Raw genomic sequence first — 18,337 nt, forward strand, 5'->3', positions numbered from 1 at the left:
ATATGAACTATATAATACCTTAACTTCAAAATACATACTTAAAATTTGTATCAAACTTTCATACAAATTTAAAACATAATCTATTAATAAATAAAAAATAAATTAAAATATGGATTTCACCTAAATCAATCTTAAAACTTCATATAGTAGAAAATCTATGAACACAGAAAATATGAATCATATTTAACACCATATCCAATTTTCGTTCAAATTTTTCCTATAAAACATGATAAAAAAAATAAAAATATGGGTCAACTAAAATGAATTTAATTAAAATATACAGATAATATAAATATTTTACAGAAATAATTGTAATCATTAATTTGTTAAAAGTTTTTTAATTTTTATTATATTCACATATAAAATAACATAAACGGACGATTGTGGTGGATTAATGACATTACAATGCATAACAATTATTCTCGTATAAAATATTTTCTAAATTTTATATATTAAAAATTCATCCCTAATCAACGTGAAATAACATTATTTTGAAACAAAATCTATTATGTCCAATTTTTTTCTCAAATAAGCAATTTTCTAATAATGTAATAATATATTTTGTTTTCTAAAAACTCATATTCAATTCCAATATCAATTAATCTTAAAGATTTGAAAAATTTAAATTATTTATATGACATAAACGATACTCCCTCCGGTCTCATATGTAAGCAAAAAAAAAAGCTCACCCTTTAAGAAAGTGGCTATATATTCATTTAAGTAATGGAAAATATACATTTTTCCATATTTACCCTTATTTTTTAATTTAGAAATAAATTAATATTTTTATTATAACCATTTAATGGTTAGTCAATTTTTATTAATACCATTTAATGGTTAGTCATTTAGTGGTTATATATTCCACTCACTCTTACTAAAATTTCCTGTAGAAATTTGTCCCGCCTAAAAACAACACTTCTTAGTCCATTTACTGTATTCTCCACCCGCCTAAATTTCCATGGTCCCGCCCTGTAGAAATTTAACATTTTCATAGTGAGTTCTATAAATACTAAAGCTTTTGGTTCTCATTTTCATAGCCAAAATTTTACATTTCCTGTATCATTATCTTTTGGTTCTCATAAAAATGCCTCTTAATATTGATCTAAACACTCCATATATTGATCATGAAATGATGGAATGCAACATAGCACCATCCATTAATCTAAATGATCCTTCTTCAAGTAATTTTAACTTGTCTTTTAAGGACCTACATGGTAGTTCATCAAATGAAGAATACATGAAAGAAGCTAATATGTTCAATTGTGAAAATGATTTTGAACATGGTATTTTTAATATTAATGAGGACATTGATGTTGATGCTTTATATTCAAATGAAGTTCATGTCATGGAAGAAGGTAATATGCTCTAATACTTTTATGTTAGATAATTTTTGAACAACTTAATTAATTTTTTTCACTTTTAATACTGTTTTATAAAATTGCAGAGAGTGAATTTATTCCAAATGAAGAAGATGGAGAGGAGACTGAATTTAATCAATATGAAAGTGATGGAGAAACTGAAAGTATTGCAGCTAGTAAGATTTTTTATCATATCATTATATTTTTGTTTGTTCATATCATTACTGTGTCATCTTTTTTTCATATCATATCATTACTTTTTGTTTTCTATTCATTACTACATTGCCATATTTTGTTTATAAATATAAAACATGCATGAGTCATGCATTAGCAACAAACATGAGACATGCATAAATTAATATAAATGGAGTGTCATCATTTGTTTTCTATTCATTACAGAGCCATATTTTGTTTGCCAATAAGAACATGTAGTAACAAACATGAGACAGTAGCAGCGTAGCAGCATATACTTGTTTCTTAATTATTTTCAATTTTTTCATGCAGTGTCCACAATGGTTCAACATGAACCTGAAACTTTTAGGAAAAAAAGATCATTTTTAAACAATGATCAACGGAAAATAATTGCTCAATTATTGATAAAGAATAGTTGTGGTGGAAAACTAAAATCCGGAACTGTTATATGGTTGGCATCCAAATACTCGGTATCCATCGATGTTATTTATCGAATTTGGAAGCAAGTATCTCAAACAGGTGATGCGTCTCATAAAAGAACAAAAAATTGTGGTCGGAAAAGAGTTGCGGTAGATATTGAAAAAGTGCGGGATATTTCGTTAGCTAATACCTTCTTGAAAATGAGGATGAGCCATATCGCACATGCAAAAATAAAAATTTTATTGGAAAAGTCATGTTTTTAGTAGTAGTCGCTAGGCCTAGATTTGATGACGGTGATAAGGAGATATTTTCGGGAAAAATTGGCGTCTTTCCTCTTGTTCAAAAAGTTGCAGCAAAAAGGTCAAGTATCAATAGAGCTTCGGGTACACTTGAAACTAAACCGATTACTTCTATCACTAAAGAAGTTAGTCGAAATTTTCTAATCAATAAAGTGTTACCTGCAATTAAAGAAAAATGGCCGAGAGAACATGCAATGGAAACAATTTATATACAACAAGATAATGCTCCGTGTCATGTTTCTATTGACGATGAAGAATTTCGTAAAGCAGCTTCTGAAGGAGGATTTGACATCCGTTTATCTTGTCAACCACCGAATTCTCCTGATTTAAATGTTTTAGATCTGGGTTTTTTCAATGCCATTCAATCATTACAACAAAAGGAAGTTTCAAAATCAGTTGATGAACTCATTGAAGTTGTGCAAAACTCATATGATAATTTTTCTAGCAAACAATCTGACAAAATTTTTCTCACACTTCAATCTTGTATGATTGAAATCATGAAAATTAAAGGATCTAATAATTACCGAATTCCCCATATGAAGAAAGAAGTGTTGCTTAATCGAGGCATACTACCTACGCAACTAAAATGTGACCGAGAGTTAGTTGAAAATACTTTTCAATATTTAAACAATGATAATTAAGGTACGAACTTGTTGGTTTATATAATCGTATTTTCTATAAATTTTTAAATAAAATAGTGTACGCTAATTTTTGTCAAATTTGATTTATTCATTTTTCAGGAGGTTGGTTCTAGATCATGGAATTTACATGGAGAAGGAAATATGAAGAATGCTAGTTAGTTACATTAGACTTATTAGTTTATGTGTTGTACTACCTATTTCATATTATTGGTACTGTACATTACAATAAGAAGAAAATATGAAGAATGCTAGTTAGTTTACATTAGACTTACTAGTTAGTTTCATGAAGAATGCATGTTAGTTCCTTACTGATGGCACTGGTACTGCACGTTAGAATTTTTTAACAAATGAAAAATAAAATAGACAATGACATTACTCCAAAAAACCAATAGAAGATGATTAGAAAAATAAACATTAAACATCACAATCATAAAGAAACATAGCAGTACAATTCTTTAACAGTGCAATAGAAACAACAAAGAAACATTAAACATCATAAAAATCCAAATAAGAACACACCTAGTTTAAATAATCTAAGTAAATTTTTATCATATCTTTAACCTCTTCTTTCTTGACACCAAAGTTCAATGCTGGTAATTTGTTCAGATCAAACTCATCCATATCTAAGTATTCAACAATGGTGTTTTCATTTGTTGGAGTTAGAGCATTTTCACTTTCATTCTTTGGAGTGAAATTTTCTGCACTTTCATTTGTTGGAGTTTGAATTGTTTCAGGAACTTTATTGTCTTCGATACCTAAATCAAAAGATGGAAACTCATTAGCTAAATGATGTGGGTTTGCCATTTTTAGAGTATAAAAAAAAAGGAAGAACAAGACTCATGGAGTTTTGTACAAGATGATACTGCACCATTTATAATAGGATATGACTTTTCAAAAGCCAATGATAACAAATGCAACGTTTCAGAATAAATGCTCTTTTAGAAGTGTAAAAAGTGGAGTTATTATAGAAATAAACATGAATATTGAAAAACTAAATTTGAGGGTAAAATTGGAATGGTATATTTAATTGTAACCATTGTAATTAATTTTTGCTTATATTTGAGACTCCAGATTTTTTTTTTTTGCTTACATATGAGACCGGAGGGAGTATATTTCTATTGAAAAATAATGCAATTTTTTTTTGTAAACGCTTCGATTAAACTCGTTAAAGAAAAGAAAAAAAATTTCAATCTTAAACTCATTTTTAGTATTATTAATCCAAACCGATGCTTGAATTCCAAAGTTCAAATAATACCTACACGTCATCACACAACACGCTCCCTGGCAGTTCATATGTTCAACAGCGTGCAAAGGTCAAATACGTCATCTCATAACCTACATTTTGTTATAATTTATTCTAAAATAATAAATTAAGAATTTAATGAAGATGCATTGTGAGAATATACCACGATTTTATATAAATAATTCAAAATTTCATATAAATAATTTAAAATTAATTAATTGTTAATGAAAATTTATTAATATATGAATTTTATATTGATTCTCATCTTATAATTTATCTCTTATCTCTTACAAATAAAACTTATATTGTATTAAATGTAATCATTCAAAAAATAATAAAATATAACACACTTTCAATTTCTTAACATTGAAGCAATTTTAATTTTACTATAGTTGTTGAATTTTAGTCAAATTCCCCATTTTTTATTTTAAAAAATAAAATATACATAATATATAGACAATATAAAATAAATTTATATCATAAATTAGAAAAAATAGAATATACATAGTATATAGATAATATAAAATAAATTTATATCATAAATTAATAAGGGACGTTTCTATAAATCAATAAGCTAATTATATAATATATATATATATATATATATATATATATATATATATATATATATATATATATTAAATTATAATTATAATATTCTAAATTTATTTAATTTATAAAATAAATTCTCTATTTATACTTAAATAATTTTGATATTTTAAATTTAAATAATTTTAATCCCCTCTTCATGTTTTGTTATAAAAATCTACGTGTTAATTTTATTTTTTAATTTATATTTTAATTTATAAAATTTAATAATATATTTATATATGATAATTTATTATGTTTTATAAATAATTTATAATTTAAAAAATAAAAATATAATTAAAAAAAATAAAATAATAAAAGGATCAAAACGGGAGGATTGTAAAATTGTAAAAGTATTTTACACTTGTATTATTTAACGGGATTGAGAAACGGGCGACGAACACATAAAAGAAATGCGTGACACATCACAAAAGAGTTGAGAGTAAGAAAAAAGAATGCCGAAATCGCTAACGCCAACAACACGAAGCAACAGTCGCAGAAAACCGCATTTCGGAATGGCGGATCCTGAACGTTCCAACAAACCCTACCGTTTTCTCTCTCTCTGATCCCAATCCGAAACCTTTCTACCATCACAAAACAACGTTTCAGGTTTTCAATCTCTCGCCATTGCAATGAATTAATGCGTGTGATCAATTATCTTTTTCTTTACCGAATTTTTGATTTGTTGAATCTGGATCGTGTTGTTTGTTACAGGTATGGTTGAGGTGTCGAAGATATTGTACTTGGTGGTGGTGGATGAAGGCGACAAGAAAGAGAAGGTGAAGTTGAAGGAAAAGGAAAAGGAAAAGGAAAAGGAAAAGGAAAAGGAAAGGGAGAAGGAGTCGTTTCGTTATACGCGTCCTGTTCTACAGAGTACACTGCAGCTTATGGGATGTAAAGCTCGTCATGCTTTCAAGGTTTGTTGTTTGTTCAATTTTATTTCATAATTTTATCATTATTATTATTATTATACAATACTATGTTTGTTATCGATTTCGTTGTGGATTATTTGTTATTGTGGTTTGATAATCTTCTGCTTGTTCATGGATGAATGATGGGAGATCGGGGAAGCGAATGTTTTAACTTTTGATGTTTGATGTTGTTGATGTTTTGGATTAGTGATTTGTTTGTTTGCATTTGTGCTTTTATCATTTGGCATTTTTCTGGGGCACAATTTTGTTGACTTTGTTGGTTTTGTTTTGCTGTCGTTTTGGACTGGTTTTAAGTCATGTGAATCATTTTTATCTTTCTCCTTATCTTGTGCACATGGAGACTGCAAGAACAATACGATTTGAATAAATCAATTTAATTTGCAGCTTATAGCACAAGGTATTTCCATAACAAAAGATAAAATTAAGTCAAAATGTTTTCGCTTAAGATATGTTGGTAGGGTTATGGAAATAAGCTAAAAACAACTTACTAACATGTCATACGATGTTTCCATAAGTTTTTCAAAACAGTCTTACAAGTGCTTATGCAAGTAGATAATCTCAAATAAGCTCATTCGAATAAACCCATAATATTATGTGTTCCTCACAAAACTATAGATGGGTTTAACATGTGTTTAAACTTCATCCTTTTTATTCATTCTTTGGTGTTATTTATTCATTTTAAGTGAAAGATTAATTGAGTTACACACTCAAGTAACTACAGTGGCTCAAATTTGGACCTTTTTTTTAAAGACTTGTTAACTTCAATAGACTATAGTGGATATTTTGTTTGCCCATTTGTGTTTATGTTTGGAATTTGAGCTCCAACATCTAGTGTCGAGCTTTGGATTCAATCCTATATACAAATGTGTCTTGTCTTCTTCTTGCCACATGCCTTCTTTTTTAACATCGATAAGTCATTATTGTCAAAGACTAAAGTGAGGATATGTTTCCCTATTAGGTTGGCTACAATCTATGCTAGGTTCCAATTAATTGTGGTATGTATATATTCTCGATTTAGGCTCTTGATTATTGCCTGACATCTCTTCGAAATGTGTTTTTATAGTAATGCATGGTCCACCAATAATCAATTACATGTGGTTCAAGCTAGGCCATGGAGCTACCAACAAAAAAACTGACGCCATGGCATTGTAAAATGGCAGATTCTGTGCCAGCCACAACATCCATTATATCTGCCATGTTTCCACTGTTGGCCTCAAGCCCACGTCACTATGAATATTTTGCAGAATTTTAGCCATGATCTGGCATCTGCCATTAATATCAGTGGTCTTTACTCATTAGATCACATCTGCCAATTTACTTGATGTCTTGCATATCTAAATTACGTCTCTATTGAAAGTTAGTCCTCATATTTCTGATGATTGACTTTTTTTCGTATCAGATCAGCCAAAGGGTTTTTGAACTCACAAGGAGTGGGAGTTCTACTGAGGCTTTCAAGTCCGAAGGAATGGTTTTATCAGGTTTTGATGCTTCTAAAGGAAATGTGAAAAAAGATTGTCAGGAAGCTTCTGCTTGCCTGAGTAAAACAGATACGGACAATCACTTACCTTTAGGAAAAGATCACGAAAGCACGAGTGTGCCATTTGAGTTGTACAAAAAGCGTACAACTGTATTTGTTAAGAGAGAAGCTTTTCTAGATATTGTCTGTGATGTTCTGGCTGAGTACAAGTATGTGGGTCCAAACCAGAGAGCAGACTTGATGCTAGCTTGCAGGTATTTATATCTTTATGGAAGCTATTTTGACAGAATCTGAATAGAAGAAAAGATTAAATTCTTGTATTGTGGTTGTGGCATCGCTTGTATACCGATTTTCCGTATTTTTCATGTGGTTGAGATTTTTAATGACTAGCCATAAGATTTGTTTTGTCAAAGTTGACAATGTTTTAAATGACAGTTTTTTTACTTTACATGGAAACTGTATTGATTTGCTAGAAGCTTGTAAAAAGGAGAATGATAAATCTCTCAAATTTTCAAATCATAGGCAAGCCAATTTGATTCTAGTTGGCCGGTCAAACAAATTCACTCTATTTTTCTGTTTGTTATTATAAATATTTTCTACTTCCGATTCTGTACGGTTTGTCATCAAGATAATGAATAGATTAAATGTTCCTTCTTCGTTGTTTTGTAGAAAATATTTTTTCCTTATGAATGAAATTACTGCATTTCAACATGAGCACAGCATAGAAACATTTGAAGCTCACTAAAACTTATACCTTCAATTTGTCACAAATTTGAAAATGCAGTACAATTTCCCATCTTGAACATGTGACTATTTTCTCTGATGGCAGGATCCGAGAACGGAAGGAATCTGTGACAGTGCTGTTGTGTGGCACTAGCGGTTGTGGCAAATCCACATTGTCTGCATTGCTGGTATATTTGCACTAGAAGCAGTGTCTTTGCGGCAGGATATGTAACTTGCAGTGACTAATAATGAATATGAAACTTAGTACCATTTATATTACAGTTTAATAAATTAAGTTCTATTTATATCTTTACTTTAGGGAAGTCTGCATTGCTGGTATATTTGCAAATAGAAGTAGTGTCTTTTTGCTATGAGAAATATGTAGGGCCAGTTTTACTTAGCTTGCGGCAGGATATGTAACTTGCAGTGACTAATAATGAATATGAAACTTAGTACCATTTATATCATACAGTTTAATAACTTAATTTCTATTTATATCTTTACTTCAGGGAAGTCGGTTGGGAATCACAACAGTTGTATCAACCGATTCTATTAGGCACATGATGAGAGGTTTTGCTAGTGAAAAGGAAAACCCCTTGTTATGGGCCTCTACCTACCATGCAGGCGAGTGTTTGGATCCTGTTGCTGTTACAAAAGCAAAGGCAAAGGCAAAAAAGAAAGCAAAAAAGATGGCTAGTGTATCACAGTCACTTCCTAAGGATGAAGTAACTGAGGGTCACACCTCTAGCAAATCTGATATACATACAATGGAGGCTGTCTGTGGTGCGGCCGAACTGTTGAATTCAAAACAAATGGCTGTTGAAGGATTCAAGGCCCAGAGTGAAATGGTGATTGACAGTCTAGATAGACTAATCACTGCATGGGAAGAAAGAAAAGAGTCTGTTGTTGTTGAGGGTGTTCACTTGAGTCTCAACTTTGTTGTATGTCTTATTCTCTTGGGTCATTCAATACTTGGATTACTGTGCATGTTAATTGCGTTACTTTCGTTTTCACATTAAAACACTAACTTAATGTCATGCAGATGGGGCTTATGAAGAAACATCCTTCAATCATACCCTTCATGATATACATTACAAACGAGGACAAGCACATGGAACGATTTGCCGTACGTGCAAAGTATATGACCTTGGACCCAGCTAAAAACAAATATGTGAAGTACATCCGAAATATAAGAACAATCCAGGATTATCTCTGTAAGCGAGCTGACAAGCATTTAGTTCCCAAAATAAACAACACAAATGTTGACAAGAGTGTTGCAGCTATCCATGCCACCGTGTTCAGTTGTCTACGTAGGCGTGAAGTTGGGGAACAATTGTATGATCCTAGTAGAAATATTGTAACTATTATTGATGATGAATATAGAAATCAATGTGCTGCCAATTCTTTGACCTCGAAAGGAATGTTTCAATTGATCCAAAGACAGGGTTCTTCAAGGCATCTTATGGCTCTTGTTAATACTGATGGGTCTGTGGCAAAGGCTTGGCCTGTTAATTCAGTGGACTCTAATGGGAAGCCTATATGGGGCCATGGACTAGAGAAGGAAATTGGAAGTCCAATGTATGGACCCTTGCGGATTGGTAAGGCAGAACCAGTAAACCTTCAGTTTGGTTTTTATGGGATCAGTGCTTGGCCCTCCGATGGTGGAACAAGCCGTGCTGGAAGTGTTGATGAGTCAAAAGCTGACGGGACTGACACGGGTAGTAGATATGTATCCTCCTGCTGTAGTTCCCCCAGGATGTCTGATGGACCTTCAAAGGAGGTAAATTGGAACATATTTTTATCTTTCCGTTCAACATGAAAATTAATGGCTTGTTATCAAGTGGGAAAATATCAATAAAATTATTCCCTCATTTGGTTTTTTCCCCCTTTTTGCTATAACTTTTTTAGCTTAAGGAGGATCTTTCAGTGCATGGTAGTGATGAAGAGATTGATGATCAATTAGAGGTGGGAAGTGATGATGATTTCAGTGACGACGGTGACAAACATAATCATGAGGAGGTAGTGTTTAGTTCTATATATTGGCCTATATTTTGAGATTTAGCAATATAAGCAGAGTCTCAAACCATTTGGGTTGCCTTAAGTGTTGCCTATTGCTCACAAAGACAATGAATTGATGCTTTATGCCGAAGTGATTATTTAAAAAGAAAATGCCTTGGTTGCCATGTGTGTATTTATGAACTTATACCAGCTTAATTGAGTTATTATGGCATGGAACATCTATTGAGTTATTTCTAATATATACTTTTTCATGTTGTACAGGTAGGCTCAGTTGATGAGGAATCAACCAAGTCTGACGAAGAATATGATGATTTAGCAATGCAAGATGTACTTGAAAATGGATATTGTTCAGATGATGATGAAGAGTTCAAGAGTAAAGTCGCCATTGATGATGAGGACCTAGGAACTGAAATGCAGGGAAATAAGTATCGTCAAAACCTGGATCTGTTCCTTAGAACCAGAAGTGAGCCAATGCCAGACTCTTCTTTCTACCCATATTCCTCTTTGCTTATGGAAAAGGTTGAAAGGAGACTGCCACCATCTGGCAAAGCCAGATTGAGAAAACGTTCTCTTAGTATTTCGGCATTGGGGAAGGGTAGTTCAGCAATCCAGGATCCCATTCCCTCTGGAGCTCCTCAAAGGTAGCATGACACTCGTTCTTTAGTCGAATTCTTGACGACAAGCCCAACTTTTTCTGCTATGCCTTTTGACTTTAGAACTTTGTTTCTGTGTTTTAAGTCGACCCGCTGTCTATATAGTAACGTCTCTTGAGTTTATATCGAAACTATTTGTTTTGGTATAGAGGAGCTACTTAATCAGATTGAGAGTTGTGAAAAGTAGATTTTGCTTACAGTCTAGACAATGAAATTTGCAGAACGAAACGTGTGCTCTTTTATTTAAGATGCATAATAGCGGTTTTATTAAACAATCAAGTTTCTGTTTTACAAAATGCTCAGCTTTTTCCAATTTTTAGCTTCAATATATTGGCAATTAATGCATGTCAGATTTACTTTTTTGAGAGGAAAACGTGAGTTTAGAAAGATGAAATTAATGCAGTTAGATTTACTAGTACGTGTTTAAGATAGAATTTACTTTCTTCAAAATTGATTCTAATTTGAAGTTGAAAATTGGAGCTTTTGCCTCCAAATGAAACCTTGGAAGTGCTCCATTTACGGGAAAGGATTCACTACCTTTCAATTTTGTTGATTTTGTGACTTTGTGTCTTTATCTCTCCTAAACTTTCTTTCTGTCTCGTCTTAATATTATTTTAATCATTCAAATAGACACTAAAGGCATCAAAGTTACCAAACTTCAAAGGCACCAAATCCTATCCCTCCATTTACAGCCATGTGGTGATGTGGATACGGAAACCGTGGTTGGAAAGAAACTCTTCTAGGGGTTTTTTGATAGATATTAATATTAATACATCGCCCATATGACAAGGTCTTAAGGCATTAATTAAAAACCTTTATATGAGTATTATTTGTATCATATCAAGAACTAACATTAGATAACCAAAAAATGGTAAGACCTTGCTAGGTTACTCGTAAAATTTGTAGTTAATTTATCCATCAATAATAAATTTGCAAGTGGTACATATTAACTAATTTTTATTCCCCTTGCAAAGTTATGTTATTTAGTCATTTTTAATTATTGTTCGATAAATTATTCACACACTTTTCAGAAAATAAACTTATAAAGAAACCTAAAATAAAATCTAGAGTGAATTTAAAGCATAAATACGTAATATCAATTCAAAAAGATGTACAATATTGTTTTAGATGGAAAGGAGATATGGAATATGCGTGGGTCCCTTGAGTTGCATGTCTGCCACATATACACCAATATGACATAACACTGGCAAACGCAGGGACCATTGCGTACGATACTTGGGGACCAAAGATCTCTTAATAATAATACACCCTCCGTTTTTTTTATCGTTTTATTTTTATTTTTATTTTTTTTAGTTGTCATGCAATTTTAAATTAATATTAATTATAATTTTATTAAAATTACTTATAAATAATTATTATAGATAAAGAAAAAATAAATAAAATAAAATAAATAATTAAAAATATTATAAATAAAAGAAGAATTATTATTTAAAAAAGAGCGGAAAAAATAATAACTTAAAAGAAATGAACCATATAGCTAGATCCGCTATTCAAATTCATTTGAAGTTTGTGAGTAAGCATAGATTTTAGCAATAATTAAGGGGATTGCATCTCCCATCTTAAAATGGTGGATAAATACTTTAAGGAAATCCAGAAGGCATTTTTTAATGCACATATTGCACAATAAATACACATGTCAATAATAGGGGTGTTCAAATCCAATCCAATCCAAAAAAAAATCGAAAACCGAACCAAAAAAACCGAAAACAAAAAAAAACTGAATTTTTTTGGATATGTTTGGACCACCTTGTAGAATAACCAACCGGTTCGGTTCGGTTTTCGGTTGGCTGCATGAAAACCGAACCAATCCAAACCGAACCGATATTTATTCATATAGTATTCTCATTAACTCTAATTAATTAAATACAATGCACCGTTACAAATTAAATACAAAGCTCTCTTACACCAAAGACAGTTGAAGCATTAATTTGCACACAAAATTGGTGTAAAGCATCCCCAGTGTCAGTTGATATTGAAGAGCTTGTGTCAGTTGATATTGAAGAGCTTGTGGATGAATTAGAAAATCTGGAATTAGGTAAATTAATTATAACTTGTATTATTTTTTTGTTTAACATTCTTATCCATTCATATTAATATTTATCTTGTTTTTATCTTGAATATGGTTTACTTTTGTAGAACTTGTTCCAATTCCACAATTGAATGAAGATGTATCTGATATTGATTCTGATTAGCTATGGTACTTTGAGCTAGTCTTGATATGGTATGACTGTATTGCTTATACTAATATGATCATATTGTTTGTTTAGTTGCTGCAAATGATTCACTCTATTGATATGTTTGTTTTTTTGTTTTTGTTTTTGCAGACCAGACCAATTAGAAAGAATGAATATTCTTATTAACAAGCTGGAATTGTTGTAGGCTAATTAGAAAGAATGGTGATTTTGATTATCAGGAAATACACATGCTTTTATTATGATTTTCTACAGTTATGTTATTGTTCTGTTGATTCCTGTAATAATTTTCTGAAAACCGTTGTTGTTCCTGCAATGTTGTTGATTTTTGTTCTGTTGCAGAAAAATTAAATTTCTACTGGAAAATTGAATTGTTCTTGAATTTGCAATTCAATAATTGTTCTTGATTTGCTTTTCTACAATGATGATGATTGTTGTTCTGTTACATACAGGAAAATTGAATTGTTGCAAGATTCTAAAGTATATTAAATTCAATTAAATTAAATTCTTTATTGCAATTCTATTGAAATTATATTAAATTTATTGTTGTTCTTTTGTTCAAATCCAATTGTTGACGGAAAATTAAATTGAATTGTTTTCCTGTCATGCAAATTGATTGTTCAAAAAATTCACCAAGGCATGTAAAAAATATTAAATTGTTGCAGGAAAATTCAATTTAATATTTGAAGTGTCATATTGGAAAATTCACCATCCACGGATTCCACGGGCATGTAAAAATTAAATTGGTTTCTTTATATATATATATATATATATATATATATATATATATATATATATATATATATATATATATATATATATATATATATATATATATATATATATATATATATATATATATATATATATATATATATATATATATATATATATATATATATATATATATATATATATATATATATATATATATAATGTCATATAGAAAATATTTTTGCCAGAATTTAAAAAAAAATTAAAATTAAAATTATTTTAGATTTAGAAGTAGTGTTTGTTTAAAAACCGAATAAAATCGAATAAAACCGAACCGAAGTAAACCGTATAAATTGGATTGGATTGGATTGGATTTTTTTTATTGTCATCCAATAACCGAACCAAACCGTATGCTCTTTGTATCTTTGGATCGGATGATTTTTTGTCTCAAAACCTATCCAAACCAAACCGCGAACACCCCTAGTCAATAAATCATACTCTTTTTTTTATTAACCATATGTATACCTCATGCATTATTAATTGAGACACACCTATTTTTTCTTAAATTAATATGAAAATATACTTTTGTATTTGTATTTACCCTATACGCACCTCGAACAATCATGACCGAGTCACATTCATTTTGTTTTAAAATGATCTTGAAATGCATTTCTCTATTAGATTACGGAGATGCACTTATGTATTTTCCCTAACAGTAAATTTTGACTTTTTATTTTATGAAATACACCAATATATTTGTTTTAAAATTATACTATCATAATTTTTTTTTAAATTAAACCATACACTTAATACACCTGTTGAAAATATCATATATGAATAAATCAATCAATAATATAGTCACATTACAACAATAAAGTAACAAAAGATGATAATATCCATAATGCCCGATACAAATCCTACATAATACAAAAACTACACTATTGCATATGCCGGACTCCCCATTCCTACGTTGCTTCATGTATTACAGTGCCCCCATGCCTAATAAGAATGACATCTACGATGTCCTCACATCAGAGTCTTCCGTAAAGACTCTTATGTATATACATGCTTGCATAAGATCCATGATACGTGGACATCTAGGCAACACATCAACAACATGATCTTCCCTAGTCTGCTCCTCCTTTAGTATCTCCCGTTGAGCTGACCTGGGTGGATCTCCTGGAGCATACAATGTCATATCAGGATGCGATGCCTTAAATATCATTAAACGTGTATGCACAACTTCAGTCGCTAGGAGCTAGAGTGCCTCGTGCGTCACCCGATACCAAATGATTAATGTCATCATCCTACATGACATCTACATCTCCGTGGGCCATAGGAAGAACAAAATCAGAGGGGTTTCTAGGAGCAAAATGCATATATCTGAACTAATGTATGACGCACTCGGGCAGACGTGGATACATCAGATGAGACCACAAGCCAACCATCCAGTGTAAAAGGCTATGTCGTCTAAGAGACGCGCCTGCCGGTGATCTACATATGCTTGGAAGTGACACGAAAGTGACAAAAATGCATGCAAATCAAACCTTCTCAACAAACTCTTAGGCTCTTTCTCATTCAATTTCGATACTTCTCGACCAACCTCTCTCGCTCCTCTTACTCCTTCTGGACAGTCTCCCGCACCTGTTACATCAAACCCTCACTCTTCTCCTGAATCCACCTCTCTCTTACCTTCCCCACCTTTACAACAACTATCTCTTTAATCTCTCTCCTACGGTTTACTTTGAAGGTGAGAAAAATATACACAAGAAGAGGGGGAGGGGGTTGAATTGTGTATATGGAAATTTACTTCTTTTTCTTAAACCTGTTAAGAACCTGAGATGTCAAGCTCAAATTCTGATCTAAGTAAGAGTCTGAATTAAGAGTTTGTCGCACATCGGAATATAAATGCATAAGTAAATAAAGAGACACACAATATATCTTGGTTCCTCTCAACTTGAGAGTACTCCAGTCCCCTTACAACATATGAGATTTTCACTATAATCAATCAAATTACGATTTGCTCAATTCAAACTAGAAAGAGACTTTTGCTCAAGCCCTCAAGCAAGAGACTTCATTTCCTTAACAACCTTGAGACTTTATTTCTTAAACAACCTATTCAGGACTTCCCGCTCAACCCCACATAAAGAGACTTCTTAATCAATCAAACTCTAAAATATACTTCTTGCTCCACCCTTAAGCATGAGACTTCGAATGCTCAATCTATCTAGAAAAAGACTTACTCTGAGCACAAAGGCTAGAGTCTTCAGATTCTCTTAACAAAAGACACTAGTATTAACCTTATGTTTATATGCGTGCTTCTAAGTGATAAGTGGTTTTTATATCATTTTTATTAGTTGGTTTTCCTTCATATTTTACTATTTTGTTTGCTTTCCTTTCATTTTACCATATTTTAGGCTTTGGTATTGTGTTTCCTTTGTTTTCAGGTCAAAATAAGCATTCCAAGCGAAAGAAGGACGAAAAATGGATAAAACACGGAAAAAGGAGAAAAATAAGAAATTCTCCATTAAAAAACAAGGGGCTTGTTACAAGCACTCGTAATGGCTATAACGGGCCGTAACAGGCATGACCCCCAACCTTAGTTTTGAAGCGCCCAATACAAATATCAGAGGCATATTACGACCACCTATAATAGTCATTACGGGCTGTAATAGGAATGCGAGCTTTTCCCTGATTTGTTTCCTTTTCTGGAAATTTTCATATGCCTAAATGCTTTTGATTGCTTGGATCTAATCTTCATTAGTTATAATTGGAATTGAAACCAAGGAGATTCTTTCCATGTTTAGGATTTAATACGAAAACTCATAGGTAGTCCTGAGTTTTTTATCCAGTTTACGCTTATTTTTATCGCATTTTATAAAAGTCTCCATTGGAGAAGTTGGATCAATTTCTTAATTCAAGTATTTCTTTTCTGTTGTTCGGGTTTTTATTTATCGCTTTATTTATCTGTTTTTCTATTATGCCTTTATCTGCGATAATTGTTTTGGTTAGATCATTCCTCACCATGAGTGAGTAGTCCAATAGGAACTAAGGGTTATGAACCCTATCACATGACTATTCGTATGATCTTAAGCTAGTTACGAGAATTCCACCTTTTTTATTTTAAAAGTATGAATTTTTAACTCAAACCTCGCTACGAAAGTAGGAGTGTTTTTAGACATTGGGCTTACGCTGAAAGGGTAGAGGCGAACGCTGAAACGCAGTTTTTTAAACAGTCAAGTCCGAAGTCACGAAAGTGTTTGGACGAAATTGAGAAAAGTTCCAATTTTTAATAGCTATGCAAATGTAATGACCACTAACGAAAGTTTCTGCGTGAGCGAAAGTCGACGAGCATCCCATTCGTTAGAGTTAGGGCAATAGGCTGGCAAAAGTAGGTATTGTCATAATAATCTATTTTTCTATAAACTGAGTTGAGATTCTCGTAATAGAAATGCTTAAGTCATGTGGAGACATATAAGTTAGCAGTCATAACCCTGAGTCCTGTTTGTTATATTTTCATTCAATTAAGCTGTTTTAACTTAAGTGTTTTTTGACTTAAGTCGCTTTATTCTCCATTATTCGGTTGCTCTAGCTTTACAAAGATAGGATATAAATCAGTAATTAACCAATGGTCTCTGAGGATCAATACTTTTTTACTACTCTGACATCTGCCATACGCTTGCAGCGTGTCAAGTTCTTGGCGCCGTTGTTGGTGATCAATTGCATTAATATTGAAGTTATATCTGATCACCGTAGAGACTGGAATGCTACTTTTGTATGAGAAGAACACGTTCTATTGATACAATAGTCGAACCTGTTGACGAGATCGAGTGCTTTTTACTAGAAAGGCATCAAACATAAAAACAACTTGTTATGGTTGACCCCATTGTTGATACGAAACCTTTGAATGATTATGCGGTTCTGCCGAAAGAGGAACCACATTGCAGTATCGTGCACCCGCCTATTGGGGTAAACAATTTTGAATTTAAACCTTTATTGATAGGTATGATCGAACAAGACCAATTTTCAGGTTTTCCTTCGAAAAACCCGAACTTGCACCTATCTATTTTTGTCGATAACTTTGGTACTATTAAGGTGAACGGAATGACTATAATGCTATTCGCCTAAGAATTTTCCCCTTCTCTCTGAGAGGTCGAGCGTGGGCTTGACTTTAATCCTTTCCTGCAAATTTGATAACTTCTTAGCCTCAATTGAAATCCGCTTTCCTTGAACGGTATTTTTAGCCAAGTAAGACAACCCAAGTTAGGAATGAGATAAATAATTTTAGGAAAGAAGAGGGGGAATATTTGTTTGACGCATGAGAGCGTTTTAAGGACTTGTTAAGACTTTGCCCTTTCCATGGGCTCGAAAAATGGATAATAATCCACACTTTTGATGCGGCTTCTGGCGGAGCCCTTATGAATAGCCCATAAGATGTGGCCTACAAACTTATAGAGGACATGGCCAAAAACAATCATTCTTAGGGAAGTGTGCGACAAGTCGTTACAAAAACCACCCCTAAAACTAGAGGGATGTATGAAGTGGGTCATCTAATCACATGAATGCCAAAGTCGATGCTCTTTATAAGAAAATGGATGATTTGAGTATCACCATTCCTACCCCTACCCGTATAGTCTCTGTTGCCCTCGCAAACCTCAACTATGAAATTTGCAGCATAAATGGGCATATGACTAATGATTGCCAAATGATTCTCACCGGAGGATCTGTTCAAACCAATGTGAACTTTGTGAACAATTTCCAATAGAACAATCCGTACTATAATACCTGCAACCCCGGGTGGCAAAACCACCCGAATTTTTCTTACAAAAACAACCAACTTCAACAGATTGGGGGACCACTTGGTT

At 32.1% G+C, this 18,337-nt stretch overlaps 2 protein-coding genes, 1 long non-coding RNA gene and 1 other non-coding gene across 4 annotated transcripts; 3 read left to right on the forward strand and 1 right to left on the reverse strand.

Annotated features, from left to right (window-relative positions):
* Nucleotides 1-2,223: 2,223 nt before the first annotated feature.
* On the forward strand, nt 2,224-3,055 carry LOC127082423 (uncharacterized). The gene is made up of 2 exons (XM_051022661.1): nt 2,224-2,867; nt 3,010-3,055. Exons 1-2 carry the CDS (start codon nt 2,224-2,226, stop codon nt 3,053-3,055), a joined length of 690 nt encoding a protein of 229 aa, XP_050878618.1.
* A 2,046-nt stretch (nt 3,056-5,101) lies between these two features.
* On the forward strand, nt 5,102-10,841 carry LOC127087077 (P-loop NTPase domain-containing protein LPA1 homolog 1). Its single transcript, XM_051027933.1, has 8 exons — nt 5,102-5,350; nt 5,456-5,658; nt 7,073-7,404; nt 7,980-8,061; nt 8,383-8,814; nt 8,916-9,653; nt 9,782-9,892; nt 10,154-10,841. Exons 2-8 carry the CDS (start codon nt 5,458-5,460, stop codon nt 10,535-10,537), a joined length of 2,280 nt encoding a protein of 759 aa, XP_050883890.1. The 5' UTR covers nt 5,102-5,350; nt 5,456-5,457; the 3' UTR covers nt 10,538-10,841.
* A 1,578-nt stretch (nt 10,842-12,419) lies between these two features.
* On the forward strand, nt 12,420-13,165 carry LOC127087078 (uncharacterized). Its single transcript, XR_007789771.1, has 3 exons — nt 12,420-12,601; nt 12,703-12,787; nt 12,891-13,165. It is a non-coding gene; the product is annotated as an uncharacterized LOC127087078 (long non-coding RNA).
* A 4,563-nt stretch (nt 13,166-17,728) lies between these two features.
* Nucleotides 17,729-17,838, reverse strand: LOC127088684 (small nucleolar RNA R71). Its single transcript, XR_007790509.1, has one exon. It is a non-coding gene; the product is annotated as a small nucleolar RNA R71 (small nucleolar RNA).
* Between the last annotated feature and the right edge of the window lie 499 nt (nt 17,839-18,337).

This window comes from Lathyrus oleraceus, chromosome 5, assembly GCF_024323335.1.
Source record: "Lathyrus oleraceus cultivar Zhongwan6 chromosome 5, CAAS_Psat_ZW6_1.0, whole genome shotgun sequence".
Taxonomy (NCBI): domain Eukaryota; kingdom Viridiplantae; phylum Streptophyta; class Magnoliopsida; order Fabales; family Fabaceae; genus Lathyrus; species Lathyrus oleraceus.

Coding starts and splice junctions, on each gene's coding strand:
- LOC127082423 (XM_051022661.1), top strand. CDS start 2,224: ATGTTTTTAGTAGTAGTCGCTAGGCCTAGATTTGATGACGGTGATAAG. Junction 2,868..3,009: donor CAACTAAAATGTGACCGAGA/GTTAGTTGAAAA, acceptor TTCATTTTTCAG/GAGGTTGGTTCTAGATCATG.
- LOC127087077 (XM_051027933.1), top strand. CDS start 5,458: ATGGTTGAGGTGTCGAAGATATTGTACTTGGTGGTGGTGGATGAAGGC. Junction 5,659..7,072: donor AAGCTCGTCATGCTTTCAAG/GTTTGTTGTTTG, acceptor TTTTCGTATCAG/ATCAGCCAAAGGGTTTTTGA. Junction 9,893..10,153: donor ACAAACATAATCATGAGGAG/GTAGTGTTTAGT, acceptor CATGTTGTACAG/GTAGGCTCAGTTGATGAGGA.